Source organism: Periplaneta americana, chromosome 2 (genome assembly GCF_040183065.1).
Source record: "Periplaneta americana isolate PAMFEO1 chromosome 2, P.americana_PAMFEO1_priV1, whole genome shotgun sequence".
NCBI classification, from domain to species: Eukaryota; Metazoa; Arthropoda; class Insecta; order Blattodea; family Blattidae; genus Periplaneta; species Periplaneta americana.
This window is the reverse complement of record NC_091118.1, coordinates 13,521,567-13,541,311: the sequence shown is the minus strand read 5'-3', so window position 1 is coordinate 13,541,311 and position 19,745 is coordinate 13,521,567. Positions and strand designations below refer to the sequence as shown.

Sequence of the window (19,745 nt, the reverse complement as noted above, 5' to 3'; positions counted from 1 at the left end):
TAAACGAGGAGTTGGAAAGCAATGGTGGATTGTTAATGTTTAGGTGAGGGGTTTGGACTTTTTCCACTGCTGGTTGTCACAATCAAAAAATTAAGACACAACGTTTCGAAGGGTGGTTCTCCCTTCGTCTTCAGGTGGAAGGAAGGAGAGATGAGAAAAAAAAAAACCTATTTCTCTTTTCTCTTCTCTCCTTCCTTCCACCTGAAGACGAAGGGAGAACCACCCTTCGAAACGTTGTGTCTTAATTTTTTGATTGTGACAACCAGCAATGAAAAAAGTCCAAACCCCTCACCTAAACATTATACTTACTGTGCTTGAAATAGTCTAGTTGAGATGCTGAAGGATCAGTGGCGTATTACAATCACACAATAACACCAATCCTGTATATATTACACGGACAGTGATACCAACATAAATAATTTTCCCATATTTTTATTTGAATATTTTGTACAGTAACTTGAACAACCTAATTACAAAGATAATCCAACAGTGGTGATGATGGTGATGATGATAATAATAATAATAATAATAATAATAATAATAATAATAATAATAATAATAATAATAATAATAATGAGAAAGTATCAGTGGCGTGTCAAGCTCCAACAACAAAGCCACACAACACGAGAGTAACGATAACCTAGAGCAATGAAGTAACAGCATTACACGCAGAGCAGTGATGCCAACACAACACATTCCCGCTGGTTACTGTGGTATAATGGTATTGCTGTCGTGTTGGCAGCACTGCGCCTGCTCAGCCCTGCAGCATGTCCGCCACTTCTGTGCGCCTGTTCAGACGTGCCAGGTCCAGGGCTGTCCGTCCCTGCTTATCCCTCGCCCCCCGCTCAGCGGCATGCTGCAACAGCAGCTGCACCACTGGGGCGTGGCCGTTAAATGCTGCACAGTGCAGTGCAGTCCACTGGTTTAGATCATCAGGCTCGTTGGGCCGCGCCCCAGCTGCCAGCAGCAGCTCACACACTGCACGGTGCCCACGGTATGCAGCCACATGCAGAGCAGTGCGGCCAGATGGTCCTCCATTCACATCCAGCCGCGCCCCGGCAGCCAGCAGCGCCCTGCACGCATCCTGGTGGCCTTCACGTGCAGCCAGCCACAAGGGCGTGCAGCCATCATGATCCTCGGCGTTCACCTGGCTGCCTGCATCCAGGAGCAGCTGCACCCTGTGTGTGTCCCCCTGGTATGCTGCCCGGTGTAGCTCATTCCTGCCTAGCCTGTCTTCCAGGTTGGGCCTGAGCTGAGCCGCAGCTCTGAGCTTCTGCAGCAGACAAAACAATCTGGTCAGAGGAAGCTCAGCCAGCTAGGTGACAGTTCACTAGGCTCAAAGAAGCTGATGGCAATAGTAGTGACAGTAGCCATAACTACAGTAATGTCAGTAATAGTGATAGTAGCCATAACTACAGTAATGTCAGAAATAGTGATAGTAGCCATAGACAGACAGACAGACAGACAGACAGACAGACAGACAGACAGACAGACAGACAGACAGACAGACAGACAGACAGACAGACAGACAGACAGACAGACAGACAGACAGACAGACAGACAGACAGACAGACAGACAGACAGACAGACAGATAGATAGATAGATAGATAGATAGATAGATAGATAGATAGATAGATAGATAGACAGACAGACAGACAGACAGACAGACAGACAGACAGACAGACAGACAGACAGACAGACAGACAGACAGACAGACAGACAGACAGACAGACAGACAGACAGACAGACAGACAGACAGACAGACAGACAGACAGACAGACAGACAGACAGACAGACAGACAGACAGACAGACAGACAGACAGACAGACAGACAGACAGACAGACAGACAGACAGACAGACAGACAGACAGACAGACAGACAGACAGACAGACAGACAGACAGACAGACAGACAGACAGACAGACAGACAGACAGACAGACAGACAGACAGACAGACAGACAGACAGACAGACAGACAGACAGACAGACAGACAGACAGACAGACAGACAGACAGACAGACAGACAGACAGACAGACAGACAGACAGACAGACAGACAGACAGACAGACAGACAGACAGACAGACAGACAGACAGACAGACAGACAGACAGACAGACAGACAGACAGACAGACAGACAGACAGACAGACAGACAGACAGACAGACAGACAGACAGACAGATAGATAGATAGATAGATAGATAGATAGATAGATAGATAGATAGATAGATAGATAGATAGATAGATAGATAGATAGATAGATAGATAGATAGATGAATTTAATGTCATCCAGCGATTTACAGCCATAGACGTCAGAATAGATACATATAATACATGCCTACTACAATATGAATAAAATGTAAGAATAAAAAAATAAATATACAATCACCAGACATTCACAAAAACAGGTTAAAAGTTTTAAAAGAAAATAGTATAAAATCAGGTTAAAATGTACAGATTTGTACAGATTTGTCAATTACATAAGGTTAAAACAAATGAGTATCTAAAAAGTAATATTGCTAAAATCATTGACACTGTAGATTGGATTTGCCAACAATGTCCTTCTCACCTTCCTTCTGAAAGTAAAATATGACGTGTTTCTTATGTGCAATGGTAAAGAATTATAAAGTATATAATATATGGAAATAAAACTATTGCTTGTAGTAGTATATTTGTACTTGGTGAAATATATGTCAAGTCTGGAACGGGTAGAAGAATTATGAATGGATGAACAAGTAGGAAGATTATGCACATTACGCTTAACATACAGAAGGCAATCGAGAATAAACATTGACGGCAACGTAAGTATTCCTAGTCGTACAAAAAGTGGTTTACAATGAGTTCTAGAAGAGACACCACAAATAATCCTCACTGCTCTCTTTTGAAGGATAAACAACTTAGAAACCGAAGTATGGTTACCCCACAAAAGCGTTCCGTAGCTTAAGTGACTGTAAATATGGGCATAATAAACAGTAAGTAAAGAATTATAACATAATGTTTGTCTGAGGATTCGTAACATGAAAATTCCTTTATTAATTTTATTAACAATATAGTCTGTGTGTGTACTCCAGCCCAGACCGGCTTCGAGGTGAATGCCTAGGAATTTAACTGAGGAAGACAAGTCAGTAATATTTCTGTTAAAAGAAAATTTAATATCTACAGTCTTACTAGAGTTGATGCTAAGTTTATTGGCATCACATAACTATAATAATGTCAGTAATAGTGACAGTAGCCATAACTACAGTAATGTCAGTAGTAGTGACAGTAGAAATAACTACAGTAATATCAGTAATAATGATAGTAGCCATAACTACAGTAATGTTAGTAGTAATGATAGTAGTCATAACTACAGTAATATCACTAGTAGTGACACTAGCCATGACTGCAGTAATGGCAGTACTAGTGAAAGTAGCAATAGCTACAGTAATAGCAGTGTATTAGTAGTAATAACAGCTGCGGCAGTAATAATGGTGGCAGTTCTAATCTGAAAACTGAAATTAAGTTTGCTGTCCAACTGCAGCTGGTCGTAATCTCTGTTGTTAGAGTTTATATCAATAATTTCTCATAACTTAATTGTAACCATGGTAACAGCTCACACTTACTTCTTCCAGCTGGCGCATCATCTCTATCTCAGCCTCCACTTGTTGTCTCAGGCTCCCCAGCTGATCCTGGTAACTCTGTAATATAAACAATTCTGGATTAGAGAAAGCTCAGCTAGTTAGGTGATAGTCTGACTTAAAGCAACAGGTTTCATGAAGGAATCAAGCTGATGGCCGGTATACAGCATCAGGAAATGAGACAACAGCTACCAACGTATAATGTTTGGATAGTGGCTTTCTAATAAAACCTATGGTTATCCCAAAAGAGTTAAAGAAATATTATGAGCCCTCAAATAAATTGAACATCTGGAAGAAGATGAACTTCATTTTCGTGATAAATTTTTAACAAATGCACCACAGAACAAACCGTAATTTGTATTTTCAATGTAAGCCTTAACAGAAATGGGCCGTGGATCACCTAACTACCAGAACATAAATCAGACTTTCATAAGCCCTAAAATAAATGGGCCGTTGTTCATCTAGACCATTGTGCGTCAAACTTTATAAAGGTGCTGCCCATTTTTTGGAGAGACCTTTCTTTGCTACCCTCCTACCCCACTACCTCCCTCAAAAAATACAAATCGGTATACAATCAAAATATATATATATATATATATATATATGTATAACTTTACTGAAAACCAGTCCATAGCAGCCAACTTCTAATGCACCGTACCTGCAAGATGAGAAATCGGAATATGCAAACCTACTTTCCAATTTATTCTATTTTGCTTCTTAGACTGCCTTCCTTACTCATATATTTTCCAATATTCAAACACTTTGCATTGTAGTTTGCAAGACCAGGATGTAAACATAATAACAGCTAAAGCTAGAACCAGCAGGTTTGCAAGGAAACTTGATTTCTGGTTGACATCATTTCACAAAAAGAAATTTATTCAATTCTATTGTATTAAATGGAAAATTAAAAGTTTGGGTTTGGTTGCATTTAAAAATCATCGTCAATTTTTTCACTAAGTTTTCCTCAAATGCAACATGAATGTGTGTTAATAAGACATGTTTGTTTTATTTTATAATCCATCCCTCTGCTATTTACACGACAAATCGCCATTTTCATCTTTCACACATTGCCAGTACATTATTATTATTATTATTATTATTATTATTATTATTATTATTATTATTATTATTATTATTGGGTTATTTTACGACGCTGTATCAACATCTAGGTTATTTAGCGTCTGAATGAAATGAAGGTGATAATGCCGGTGAAATGAGTCCGGGGTCCAGCACCGAAAGTTACCCAGCATTTGCTCGTATTGGGTTGAGGGAAAACCCCGGAAAAAACCTCAACCAGGTAACTTGCCCCGACCGGGATTCGAACCCGGGCCACCTGGTTTCGCGCCCAGACGCGCTGACCGTTACTCCACAGGTGTGGACTTGCAAGTAGACTACGGTTATGTAATGGAGGACCCATATTTATCATTCAATTAAGTGCCTATTTGAACACACCTTGCCGTCTGCATGTCTGCCTATTTTAAAGTTTTTCGTGCTTACTGTTCCAACCTTTAATGTACCCTCAACTGCCCAATCACTGTATCTGTAACCATGGTAACAGTTCATCACTTACTTCTTCCTGCTGCAGCCGCAACTGTTGCTCTCCTTCATATTTCTGCCTCAGTTCTGCTTTCTCCTGTAACCACAAAGGAATCAGGTTCAGACGTAGCCCAGTCAGTAAGGTGACAGTACGATGAGAAACAGAATAACTCACAACCAACTACTGAATGTATTGCACTAAACAACACGACATTTCTAATTCTATCTTCAAATTTTGTACATGGCTTCAAATTGGTCTTAACTCTTTTTCAATTTCTCTCGTCATCCATTTTCTGAATACCTGTTAGGAGGAAATAGTTCTGTAGAATAAAGCCTTAACTGTGAGTTAATTTAATGTGTTCTGTAGTAACTGTAAATATGGCAACAGTGAATCTCTTACTCTTTCCGATTCTTCTTTCAGCTTTTTCATTTCAGCTTTTGCCTGTCTCAATTCCCTGTCTTTCAGCTTCAATCTCTCCTCAATGTTGTTGCTGCTCCCTACTTTTCCCTCTGCGTTCCTTGCCTCCAGGCCATGCAGGGACCGCGAGTCCAACCTCTTCTTCAGGGCCCTGACTTCCTCTATGAGAGGAAGCAGCAGTCGAAACTGTCCCTCCAGAGTCTTCACTCGCTGCTTCAAGTCGGGGATTGGGTTGGGCTTTGCCATCCTACACACCAGAAAGAAGAACAACAGTGAAATACTATTCAGAAGTCACTAGTACTTCATCTACCTTGCAGGAACTGTAAGGAATAAGTGGGATTGTAGTTTTCAAGGTCACTTCCATCTATCAAGTACTTCGCTTTGGTAAAATATGTTACCGAGTATGTAAAAATTCCTTCTCAAAATGTTGGACGACAATAATACAGCTTCACTCTCCTACCTAATGTCAGAATATCATAGAGCTGGGGACAGATTAGCCACGGTCCCATGTTCAGATAAATCGTATCTAGGTTACTTTAACATTTATTACTGATTTTCTTTTGTTTGCAATTGAGTACAATATTTGACATGTAGTGAGTTGCAACATGCGTTTCCAATCCACTGTGGGCTAAAGCAAGGAGATGCACTATCACCTTTACTTTTTAACTTTGCTCTAGAGTATGCCATTAGGAAAGTCCAGGATAACAGAGAGGGTTTGGAATTGAACGGGTTACATCAGCTGCTTGTCTATGCGGATGACGTGAATATGTTAGGAGAAAATCCACAAACGATTAGGGAAAACACGTGAATTTTACTGGAAGCAAGTAAAGAGATAGGTTTGGGAGTAAATCCCGAAAAGACAAAGTAGGCCTATATGATTATGTCTCGTGACGAGAATATTGTACGAAATGGAAATACAAATATTGGAAATTTATCTTTTGAAGAGGTGGAGAAGTTAAAATTTCTGGCAGCAACATATAAATGATACTTGGGAGGAAATTAAACACAGAATAAATATGGGAAATGCGTGTTATTATTCGGTTGAGAAACTTTTATCATCCAGTCTGCTATCGAAAAATCTGAAAGTCAGAATTTATAAAATAGTTATATTACCGGTTGTTCTGTATCGTTGTGAAACTTGGACTCTCACTTTGAGAGAGGAACAAAGATTAAGGGTGTTTGAGAATAAGGTCCTAAGGAAAATATTTGGGGCTAAGAGGGATGAAGTTACAGGAGAATGGAGAAAGTTACACAACACAGAACTGCACGCATTGTATTCTTCACCTGACATAATTAGAAACATTAAATCCAGACGTTTGAGATAGGCAGGGCATGTAGCACGTATGGGTGACTCCAGAAATGCATATACAGTGTTAGTTGGGAGACTGGAGGGAAAAAGATCTTTGGGGAGGCAGAGACGTAGATGGGATGATAATATTAAAGTGGATTTGAGGGAGGTGGGATATGATGATAGAGAATGGATTAATCTTGCTCAGGATAGGGACCGATGGCGGGCTTATGTGAGGGCGGCAATGAACCTCCTGGTTCCTTAAAAGCCAGTAACTAACTAACTAACTAACTAACTAACTAACTAACTAACTAACTAACTAACTAACTAACTAACTAACTAACTAACTAACTAACTAACTAACTAACTAACTAACTAACTAAGTAAGTAAGTAAGTGAGTTGCAACATCTTTACAAGATCCTGACCAAGGGAACCTACAGTTGTCCCTTTACACATTATGGAATATCAGCAGTGCTAGAACAATAATATAATTATCAAGCCCTGCACGTTTTATCTTAGAAGTTGCAGACATTGATAATATATACTTACTTACTTACATACTTACTTACTTACTTCCAATATGGCTATTTCCTTAAAAGAATTTCTGTAAATTAATTTTATTTTTGTACACGAGTATTAATAGATTCTAAATCACATGGTAGTGTGTATAATTTTCTCATAGTGAGAGGTAAAGGAAAGATGATCACAATAGAGGCCTACCTGCTACAGGAATATTTTTATTTTGTTGGAGAAATCCAACTGTGTAAATGTGTAACTACTGGAATTTTTTAGTTAAAGAATCCATACTTTCTAACACTAGTAATTTCTTTATTTCCGTATTTCTGTTCTCTTTTCTTATACTATTTTCCAGAAGTTGAAGATTATATTGTATATAAATGTATTCAAATGGGGATCATGGTGTCAAGCAATTTCAGGAATTGGTGGAGTATTATAATCATTTTGTATAAATTTACTTCTTGATTAATCCAGGCTGTGTTATTAAATTTCCTCTGTGTTGGTCGTAGCTTGTCCAGTAATTATCATCTAATTAATTTCATATAAAGTAGGATCATTTCTTTACTAATTTGCATGGCTGTGATTGGTGTTGATTTTACTGCTCCAGTGACTATCTATTGCAAATAAAAGTACAATTTTTTAAATTGAAAACAACATTTGTTATCAATAATATTGTCTGTTCATTTGTTCGCACCTACGTCATATTAACAGGAAGTGCGTGTAAATTACGCGTCGTAAAAGTTGAGTAAAGAGTTAACTAGATATGTAGTCCACGTGGATGCATGAAACATACTGTACAGTGGGGCAAAATTTACCATAAAATAAAAAATATATAAATAAACTATGATATCAGCGCTATAGGCCTGTGTAACAAAATAATAATAATAATAATAATAATAATAATAATAATAATAATAATAATAATAATAATAATAATAATAATGATAAAAAATAAGAATAGTAATAATAATAATAACAATAATAATAATAATAGTAATAATACTAATAGTAGTAATAAAATAGTGCAGTACAAAGCATACAGTGAATACATATTTTTAAGTACACACAATAAGGAAAATTATGATTATATATAGCTCAACTTATCACATTAGAGATATACCATTATCGGAAAACATGAAAACAAACATATAAAATAAGTTGAATATCACTAGAACATAAGAAAAAAATGTGAATACGTGGAAACATGCAATACAACACTTGTCATAATAGTAAGTTAGTTTGGCAACTCGTCATAAGATAATTTTCTAACTTGGATTTAAAGGATTTCAATGTTCGGCAGCCCTTGACTTCAGGCGGCAGAGAGTTCCAGTGACGAGAGGTAGCAACAGTGAAAGATGAGGAATACAGAGACGATGTGTGAAGTGGAATTTCTAGCGTGTTATCGCGTTGTAACAAAATAATAAAAAAATCCATAAGAAAAAAAAATAATTTTAAAATATGTTCAATGCATCCGATGTGCCTTAAATCGTTATATTTTTAATGGTTAATTTTACCCCAGCGATCAAGTTTACCCCAGTTTACGTTATGGGAAATAATTTATGACATAGGAAAAATGTGGAACGAATTAATAAGATCTTACTTAAAAATCTTGCCCCCTCTAACCAAAAATTGAAATAATGCCCCTGTTTATGACCAGGGGTGAATTGACTAATTCGCTTACAAATGTTGAAATACCTCCGCTGTGAAATTGTGCAGTCCATCGTGGGGTTGCATAGTGGGGTAACAGTACTCGAAGCAATTCATTTGGTGCAGTGTAATACAGTGGCGTCAATGCGTGGAAAATGGTGTTACATCTGGAGCTTTGGTTTCTTATGTTTTGAGTCACAAAATCTCGCTGACCGAAGACTAGGAAATATCTCTCCTTGCTCCCCACTACCCACACCAACACAGATACGCGTTTGCATTGAAAAAAAAAAACAGCTTGACAAGAGAAGTCCGCATTGTAAATATGACCAGGCATTGTTGCCACATTGCTACATGTGCCAGTCCTGATCGGAGAGCAATAACATTAGGGACAGAATAACACAAATGCTAAACTAAATAAATCTAGACAATTCCACTTACAATTGGAATGGCACGTGACCTTGTGACATTACATGAAGCCACTACTGATTCTAAGGTGGATTTATAAATAACCACTGGTACCACAGAATGGGAGTAGTAGGAATTCCAGCCTGTCAATCTGTATGATCAATTTCTATGTCGTTATAATATGTGATTAAGAAGAAGAAGAAGAAGCTGTTTTTACACAGCCAGAACTTACCTTGTGAATTGAAAATGAAGTTATGTTAACACTGAGCGAAACGAAGAACGGTGCTACCAACAGTGACGGAGTTCTGGTCAATTCCCAACACAATCGTCCACAGACTTTGTACACGGAGAGAAAAGTGAAGAAGTTCGAACCAAAAACCACTTGGTTGAAAACGAGAATGAGTAGTGATGCAGCCCTGCTTCTGAGGAGTTATATAGTGCCTTATCTACCGGTTAACAAACAGCCAGATAAAGCTGTCAGACAGCTTACACAAGCAAGGAAGAGGAGATAATACTAGCGGTGCTTGAAGACAGCCAATAGGAGAAAGGATTGTGAATAAATAAAGTTGCAATGTAGGCCTAATGATAAGATAACGTAATGACTTTTATTTTAAAATAAATATTAATAAGATATCAGTAGAGATAAATCACGTGACTGGTACCACAAGTCAAGAGCTTGTAATCGTGACCAGAGGTTCCACAACAATCCACTGACCGTGTGATAAAGGTTCTGTCTTTCTTAATTACTGCAGAAAATCTCATTTCTATTAACACAGTTTTCTTCGCTTCTATCCGGTATTACAATTTGGGAATCCTTCCGATGCCCAAAAATATTTGCGTAGCATAATGTCATTCATACAGGCTACTGTACTGTAGGCGCTATACATTAACATTGAACAAAATAACACTGTAGTCGATCACTCACTGATCCATTATTTCATTGATGCCTCTTCCTCCGTTTCTGCAGACGTTTTTCTTCATTAAATCATTCCTACATTCATTCATTAATATGTACATGGGTAAGTTACCTACTTACTGGCTTTTAAGGAACCAGGAGGTTCATTGCCGCCCTCACATAAGCCCGCCATTGGCCCCTATCCTGAACAAGATTAATCCAGTCTCTATCATCATATCCCATCTCCCTCAAATCCATTTTAATATTATCCTCCCATCTACGTCTCGGGCTCCCCAAAGGTCTTTTTCCCTCCGCCCTCCCAACTAACACTCTATATGCATTTCTGGATTCGCCCATACGTGCTACATGCCCTGCCCATCTCAAACGTCTGGATTTAATGTTCCTAATTATGTCAGGTGAAGAATACAATGCGTGCAGTTCTGTGTTGTGTAACTTTATCCATTCTCCTGTAACTTCATCCCTCTTAGCCCCAAATATTTTCCTTAGCACCTTATTCTGAAACACCCTTAATCTCTGTTCCTCTCTCAAAGTGAGAGTCCAAGTTTCACAACCATACAGAAGAACCGGTAATATAACTGTTTTATAAATTCTAACTTTCAGATTTTTCGACAGCAGACTGGATGATAAAAGTTTCTCAACCGAATAATAACAGGCATTTCCCATATTTATTCTGTGTTTAATTTCCTCCCGAGTATCACTTATATTTGTTACTGTTGCTCCAAGATATTTCAATTTTTTCACCCCTTCGACGGATAAATCTCCAATTTTTATATTTCCATTTCGTACAATATTCTGGTCACGAGACATAATCATATACTTTGTCTTTTCGGGATTTACTTCCAACCCATCTCTTTACTTGCTTCCAGTAAAATTCCCGTGTTTTCCCTAATCGTTTGTGGATTTTCTCCTAACATATTCACGTCATCCGCATAGACAAGAAGCTGATGTAACCCGTTCAATTCCAAACCCTCTCTGTTATCCTGGACTTTCCTAATGGCATACTCTAGAGCAAAGTTAAAAAGTAAAGGTGATAGTGCATCTCCTTGCTTTAGCCCACAGTGAATTGGAAACGCATCTGACAGAAACTGACCTATACGGACTCTGTTGTAAGTTTCACTGAGACACATTTTAATAATCGAACTAGTTTCTTGGGAACACCAAATTCAATAATAATATCATATAAAACTTCTCTCTTAACCGAGTCATATGCCTTTTTGAAATCTATGAATAACTGATGCACTGTACTCCCATTTTTTCTCCATTATCTGTCGAATACAAAATATCTGGTCAATGGTTGATCTATTACGCCTAAAACCACTTGTTCATGGGTAAGTTACATTCTTTAGTTCATTAGTTAATTTTTCAAGTATTTCTTCCATTCACGCTTTTATTTATTCAATAAATTATTATTTATGATTCATATCCTGTCGTTCATTTGAATAAACTCTTCCTTCGTTTATCCTTTTAATTATTTATAATTAATGTTTTGTTCATTCATCATTAAACCTATCATTTTTCCATTAATCTTTTGTTTGGTTATTCATTTCTTCATCCATTTGTTTTTTTCATTAGGTATAAATTCATTTTTCTTTCATTCAAACTTTCGTTGTTTCATTCAGTTTCGTTGGTCATTCTTTCATATTCCACCGAAAATGCATTTGTTAATAAATATATACAAAGGCCTACCGAAGATCTCAACTAGAGAGGAGCTTATACCAGATCGCAGGTGTACGAATGACGACATTTAGGTCTACTCCTTTAAAAAAAAAATCTTTTCATTGGTCTCCTTAAATACATAGACCTCACAAAAATACCTAGGCCGTATAGAAATATTGCTTTATTATTATTATTATTATTATTATTATTATTATTATTATTAATATTATTATTATTATTATTATTATTATTATTATTATTCATTTCTCAGACTATCACAAATAGGATTCTCTTCATAGTGTTTGCAGACATATTATCTTATTGAAATTATCAACTTGCTCTAAACCAGCCGATGTGATCGTGCGCCGAGCCACTGTGTAACCAGCAACGTGCATAGCACCTATGGAGGGAGGCGGACACCCGAAGGGGAAGTGAAGCAACTGTCTGACTTATTAACGGATTTTCATTTTCCTTACGTCAAGAACTTAAGTATAATTTTTTACAGTATAAGGCTACAAACTAATGTTTAGTAGGTGTAACGAAGAAAGAAATGAATAAGAAAACATAGGACACAATATCACAACCTAAAATTAATTGTCTTCAGAATGTGTCTGCGACAGAGTTTCAAAATCAGGAATTATGTCACTTACTGCCAGTCGTAGATGATCACGAAGGTATTTGTCTGTCAGTCGTGATCTGAATTTGGTTTTTAGTATTTTCATTGTTGAAAATAATTTATATTATTTGGTCTTAGCTCTTTTTCAATTTCCCTCGTCATCCATTTTCTGAGTACCTGGTAGTAGGAAATAGTTCTGTGGAATAAAGCCTTAACTGTGGCCTAATTTAATGTGTTCAGCAGTAACTGTAAATATGACAACAGTGAATCCCTTACCCTTTCCGATTCTTCTTTCAGCTTTTGCCTGTCTCACACACGGAAGAAACTCTTGTCCGTACCACAGGCTACTGACGTCGGCAGGCTCATTTATGCCTGACGTTAAATATGCATATGTAGACTATGAAGAATCACTGAATGTCCAAAATAGGTCTATACCTATGTCAGGGATGTTCGATGCCCTCTGTATTAATCTACACAGGTTGGATAAAAAGTAATGGCAACACTGCTGTCACGAGACGATGGTGCGTTCGAGAGTTTCCTGCTGTGTGGATATGAACAAGGACTGTTAGATGAGTTAGTGCAGCGAGCGGCGACAGTACTCTGTCAATCTACTGCAGTGTGTAGAACGTTGACTTTCATAGGGATAGTGCGAGCGCCCTAAGACAACGTTTACAAAACTAGAGCAACGTTCCTGGATCAAAATTGAAGTGACACGAGGTCGTAGTGCACAAGAATGTTTTCAGGGACTGCATGAAGCATATGCCGATGCAGCGTTGTCATATCGCACAGTGGCACGATGGGTTAAAGCGTTCCGGGAAGGCAGGGATGCCGTTCAGGACAACCTCCGTACAGGACGACCCCGCGTGGAGGACAATTCAGTTCAACTCCTTGCTTCCCTGTTGGATGCTGATCGCCGATGGACTGCGCGTGAGTTAGCAGCGGAGGTCTGAGTATGTCACAAAACTGTGCTCCACATTCTGCAAGACATTCTGGGTTACCGAGGTTCAACAATGGCACCGCTTCAGTCGCACAGGCCTTGTTGGACCGGTACCAAAGGAAAGATGACGACTTTCTTGGACGAATCGTCGCTATGGACGAAACCTGGGCTCGCTATACGAACCAACCAAACTTGAAACGTCAATCAAATGGATGTCCGAAGAAAGTGCGCCCTACACAAAGTGTTGTGAAGGTGATGTTCATTGTGGCGTATGACATTGATGGGGTAATACTGCACCACGCTGTACACTTCCAAGGCAGACAGAAAACGCGGACTACGGTACTGGAACATCCACCGTACTCACCCGATATGATCCATGCGATTACGATCTTTTCACCAAAGTGAAAGAACCACTGCGAGGGACCCGGTACAATACCAGAGATGAACTTATCCGTGCTTTAGGGTGGTCAATACGGAACATCAACAAAGATGGACGCGCTGATGGTGTACGACGCCTTCCAAACATTTGGCAAAAGGTAATAGGCCTAAATAAGGGGGGCGACTATATAGATGGTACGTAAATGTTGTAACCTTGTGAATAAAGCCATGTCAGAAATATCGAACTGTTGCCATTAATTTTTATCCAACCTTAGTATAGTTGTAAAGGTATCATTTTGTAAGCAGGGTAAACTTGCCTCGGAAACATGACGGCCTCTCTTCTTGGAATTGGTAATCCCTCATAAACCCCCATCCTCCACTCAACCCCTGGCCGCGTGGCAGGAATACAATAGAGCCCAGCATTGCCAAATCTAGTAGTCATTGTCTCTACCTGTTGGGTTTCACCCGTTCTCAGTGTTTTTTTCGACATTTGTCGACGTGTTGTTTTATACCGTTGTGCGCTTCAATATGTCTAATTTATTCCGGCCATGATTAATGAGTGTTGGAGCAGATGATCCGCACCAGGCCTCCTGATACACCTGAAGATCCAGGACCATCACGATAAGAACAAACACCGTCATAGAAACATAATATCTTATTTGCAGAGGAGCGTAGCTAAGAAAACAAAGTGTTAAAATTGTGTCTAACGTTAGAAATTCTACCCATAGAGTAATCGAAAGTTGAGGCAGTTTGATAAGTACAAATCTTAATCACTTAACATCGGACGCAACCGGCGGAGTTGGTAAAAAAATATATATATAGGGCATAGAAATTAAGAATTACGGTTCACCAACTAAAGAGAAAATAAACTAAAACAGAATTCGGTAAGATAGACGATTTTATGCGTGATTTACTTCGTCGAACAATATGTGAACAATGCGCGAAAGAGATATCACCAACAGCAAATAAACTTGCGGAAATATTCTGGCCTGCTTTGTACATTATATTTAAGAATGCAGAAAAAAATTTCATTCGATTATATCCAGCAAATTCGGAATTACCAGGAAAAGAGTTTTTAAGGAATATAGTTTGTGAAGAAGAAAAAAAAGCTCATGCCGTTTTCCACTTAACATCTATTATAGCCAATGCCGCACTTTACATTAAAAATCAACCAAGAAATGGATTCGGAACACCTCAAAATCTGAGCTTCAGTGGCTGGCCATGATGATATCTTTGAAAAATATTGGAGTGCAAGAGGTCAAATGACTTTATTGTCAAACGCCCGGCATTAGAAACCAACAACAACAACATTAAAAATCATAACTTCTGGATTAATACAGAGCCACTGGAGTAGCTCAGTTGGCTGAGTTGTACTCGGGCGTGGCTTCAGTTCCCGCTTTGGCTGATTTATGTGATTGGGGTTTTTCCCGAGGTTTTTCTCAACAGTAAGGCGAATGTCAGATATTCTATAGAGAATCCTCGGCCTCATCTCCCCAAATACAATTTTGCTATCACCAATCCCATCGACACTAAATAACCTAGTAATTGATACAGTGTCGTTAAATAACTAAAAAAACTACATAACCCAGGTTGTTTTACCTGTTGGTGTAGAAATTTAAATTTTATAATAGGCCTATATTTTACATAACAGAAATTTAAGGTATAAGAAGTGTACATGCCCCCTTAATTAATTCAATCATATTTCGTATCTTATAACGTTCCTTAGGCCTACAGAAAATTTGCATCGAATCAGCAACTAAACTGGCAGAGAAACAAATATATTCTTTTGTGCTTTAATATGATTTTCGTGTTATGAAAAAATATGTAAAAGGAATACATTTATCCATGACTGGTATCTAAAACCACCGTCCTTAGCAACCTAAATAATGGCATTATACACAGCAGTGCTTAAAAGTTTTCTAACTTACAACAGTGAATTAAATGTTTTTAAATCACTCTCTACATGACAACCAACATATTAGCAATAATTAAAATGAATATATATGAACTTCTTCGCCAACAAAACATTACAAAGAAAAGACCTACAATTTAAAATTAAATTTACATTCCAGTAATGAATAAAATATTGTATAGCACACTGGAGTAAACAGATTTTATGCGCTCGTGGAAATTATCACCCAAGGCGAAGCGGATAAAAACTAATTTTATTCTCTAGTATTATAAAATTATTGCTATTCAATGATCACAGTTTCCGAAAATTATACCAGCGCAACAACCTTCATTAAGTATAAAATTCTGGAACTTTAAAAACATGAGAATTTAACGCATATTATATCATTCTGCATTTCTTTATTTATTTAGGCAAAACATGTTAGTGAAAATATAAGTATAAAGTGTTTTTAAAATAAGTTTGTTCATTTTTATACCAATTTTGTTTCAGTAATTATAAATTAAGGTATATTTACAAAGACTATTACACTCTTACTACGTCATACTACTTTTGACCAATAAAACGGTACGAAAGGACGTATTTCAACCAATCATGGCTGCTTATCGCACAATTTTATCGCGTCCCTAGCATTTGTTTAATTTTATCGCGTCCCTAGCATTGTTTAATTTTATCGCGTCCCTGGCATTTGTTTCTTTGTTTGCCAACATTTGAAACTGCGCTGATCTGGACGTCAAAAAAAAAAAATATATATATATATATATATATATATATATATATATATATAATTACAAACCACTCCAGTCGATGCACAGCAGTTTCAAATATGACTCGCATTGGCATTCAAGAACAAGAATTAATAAAAAATCACTGATCATACCTATGCATCTTCTGAAATCCGATTTACAAATAAATGAAGAGCACCATTCGGAAATTCTGAATAAGTTGAATACACCATATAGGCCTAAATCAACGAGTTCCACTTCTATTACGCACACGTCCAATATAACATCAATTGAACCACCAACCACATTCAAATTTGAAAATTGTACATTCAATAATTATTCCTTTTAAAATTAGTCATGTTTATTTTTTATATCATCGTCGTTAATTAAAACTTTTCTAACACTTGTGTATATTAGTTAGGTTATGTTACAGCTTCTGTTATATGATATTATGGATAGTCACGTATCAGAGATTGTTTAATATTAAGATTTACTGAAAATCATCTGTCAAGTGACGTTGATTACTGGGATTCGGATAATTGAAGTGAAATGTTGCATTTTAATAAAAATGAAACTCAATCAACAAAGCCTTCTTGACTAGTAACATGGCCATCGTGTATAATAGTCGACAAGAAGGCATTGCTCACTACTGCCATCTAGCATGCATCTAGCGTAATATTTGTAGTGTTGAGATGGTACAATAATATATTTGAAGACAGTTGTATTTTCTTAATTCAATTAATATTTTATTGTATTGAAGTACTTCGTTACTTCTAATCTTTATATACTTTCTTCTAATCGTGTAATAGTCAATTAAATCCCACTCGAGTTTTGATTTTCTCTACTTAAATCTGCTCGTGTTCCACTCGCTGATTTATCGATAAAATCAAAACGTCTAGTGAGATTACTGTTGATAATAGAGTCTCGCTGAAAATCGCGGTTTCACGGAACACAGTTTGAAAAAACGTTCGCAAATCACAATGACTACAAGATTTGGCAACTCGGCCAAGGGTTTATACCTTGCGCGTGCCTGCAGTTAACTGGTGAAGGGTATGACGGAAGGTCGTCATGTTTTCGTGCGAAGTATATACACTGATAGGCTTATTGATAGGACTATTTTGTTGGCAAGTTTTGTTCGTTGCATATTCTGTGATAGTCTATAAATGCTGTTTAACTTCAAACTTAGCTCTTTTAGAATATGGCGGACAGAAAGTACATGGCGGTAAATCCTGCTTCAGTTTTTCAAGTTATCAGTGGCGTACTCTACCGACGTAATTAAGACAAGTTTCTATAGTCCGTCCCAGGAATCTGTGGAGGAGAAAGACGAAACAAGACTTCTGCGCAAGTAGTATGTGGGAGGGCTAGGGTCAGTGACTGCTCTGGGGGGAGGCATTGCTTGAATGAAGCGAGCAATCGCTTGCAGGAGGGAATAACTTCTATCTGAACTCTTCTATAGTAGGTTCGTTCTTTGCGTCCCCAGTTAAAGACAGAGGCTACCGCACGCTGAGCGGTTGTCTTTTGAAGTAAGACGGTCCCCCCATCCTTTTCTGTCCACTCGGGGGATGGGGTAATCTCTGTTTCCGCTTTCTGATGTAAACATAAATGTTGCCAATTCTCCCCTGAATGCTAACGCTAACTGCATTCTTTCTTAACATGCACAAGTGTTTTTGTTCGCTGTTTGAAAGTCTTCTGTAATTATTATTATTATTATTATTATTATTATTATTATTATTATTATTATTATTATTATTATTATTATTATTATTATTATTGATATAAGTATTAAACTATATTAGTTTGAAGAAGTTGACCGTACAATGGCTCTATAACGGATCTTTATACACACAGTAACTCAAAACTAACCATTCATTAATTCGTGATTGAATGAATGAAAGTACAATTTGTTGTATAAAGGCCCGCTCCCACTTAGCGGAATCGAACCGAATCGAAACGAAAAGTCTGCTGCCGCTCACATCTAGTGGAATCGAGCCGAACAGTACTTTTATGTTTTGTGTTTTGTCATACAAGAGAATAATTCTACACAAGATTTATTAATTTTTCTTCGTTCATATTACATTGTGATTTTTGTATGCGTAGGCCTACTATTTCAACAATAACTTTCAATAGTAAACAAATTAAGCCGCCAATAATGGATGTGGTTCATTTGTTTCTTCACGAAGGCTTGACAAGAACATACGATCATACCCGAAACAAGAAATTCTATTCCGGCAGTGGAATAATATTCTAGCTCATGAATTCTATTCTGATCGATTCGCTTCGATTCGATTCGACGCGCCGCTTTCTGCTATCTTCCATTTAAATACATGGTGAAGAGAAATTCTGTTCGATTCGATTCCGCTAGACATAAATATACGATTGTTTCATACCCACGCCACGTGGCGAAGTCAATGTAAAATGTGACAACTGCGCGCCTAGAAATTTCCGCACGCGTCCCTTAATGACCGGGGTGGACCGTGCGGCAAAGTTCTTCTAGCAACAAAAGGGACCGACTGGGGATCCTTTGAAAAATCCTACTATACCACGAGTATCTTACCCCTTAGCGGACTCGAGCTCATGCAGCCCGCAATACGCTCCGGCACAGATAGACTCCGCCCCAATATGCGCCAAGTTACTTCACAGATTGCTGGGCGGACCTTAGGCAGGAACAGTGATGCCAACGGAAATGCTTTTCTTCTGATAGATATTGCGAATAAATAGGCTATAGGCATAAAAATGGCCGTAGGATTTCTGTGCATGTGAGCAGCAGGAACACCAGCGGCGGTCAGTGGCGTATCAAGATCATCAGACAGTATGGGGGCGACATAGTCTACTTACTGTACTCGAAATAGTCCAGTTGAGATGTCGAAGGATCAGTGGCGTATCACAATCACACAATAACAACAATCCTATATATTTTACACGGGCAGTGATACCAACACAAACAATTTTTTTTCATATTTTTATTTGAATAGGCATACTGTGTACAGCAATTTGAACAATAATTTTATTATAAACACAATAGAGTATTGAAGATGGTTATAATAATAATAATAATAATAATAATAATAATAATAGTAATAATAGACTAATAATGGGCCTAATAATAATAATAATAATAATAATAATAACAATAATAATAATAGTAATAATAGACTAATAATGGGCCTAATAATAATAATAA

General features: G+C 37.6%; 2 protein-coding genes across 2 annotated transcripts in view; both read right to left on the bottom strand.

The window, feature by feature from the left end:
• The window catches only part of LOC138713674 (26S proteasome non-ATPase regulatory subunit 10-like), a 340,028-nt gene that overhangs the window by 10,053 nt on the left and 310,230 nt on the right, over window positions 1-19,745 (bottom strand). The gene's annotated exons all lie outside the window — the stretch shown is intronic.
• On the bottom strand, window positions 386-9,965 carry LOC138713731 (ankyrin repeat domain-containing protein 39-like). Its single transcript, XM_069846073.1, has 5 exons — window positions 9,660-9,965; window positions 5,553-5,817; window positions 5,187-5,249; window positions 3,602-3,676; window positions 386-1,273 (listed from the first exon to the last, which is right to left on the bottom strand). Exons 2-5 carry the CDS (start codon window positions 5,814-5,816, stop codon window positions 755-757), a joined length of 921 nt encoding a protein of 306 aa, XP_069702174.1. The 5' UTR covers window position 5,817; window positions 9,660-9,965; the 3' UTR covers window positions 386-754.

What these genes read in the sequence shown, in the direction of transcription:
- LOC138713731 (XM_069846073.1), bottom strand. Translation starts at nt 5,816, where the DNA reads ATGGCAAAGCCCAACCCAATCCCCGACTTGAAGCAGCGAGTGAAGACT. An exon ending in TGCGGCTGCAGCAGGAAGAA is followed by an intron (nt 3,677 to 5,186) that starts GTAAGTGATGAA and finishes TTTATATTACAG; the next exon opens with AGTTACCAGGATCAGCTGGG. An exon ending in TGATGCGCCAGCTGGAAGAA is followed by an intron (nt 1,274 to 3,601) that starts GTAAGTGTGAGC and finishes TGTCTGCTGCAG; the next exon opens with AAGCTCAGAGCTGCGGCTCA.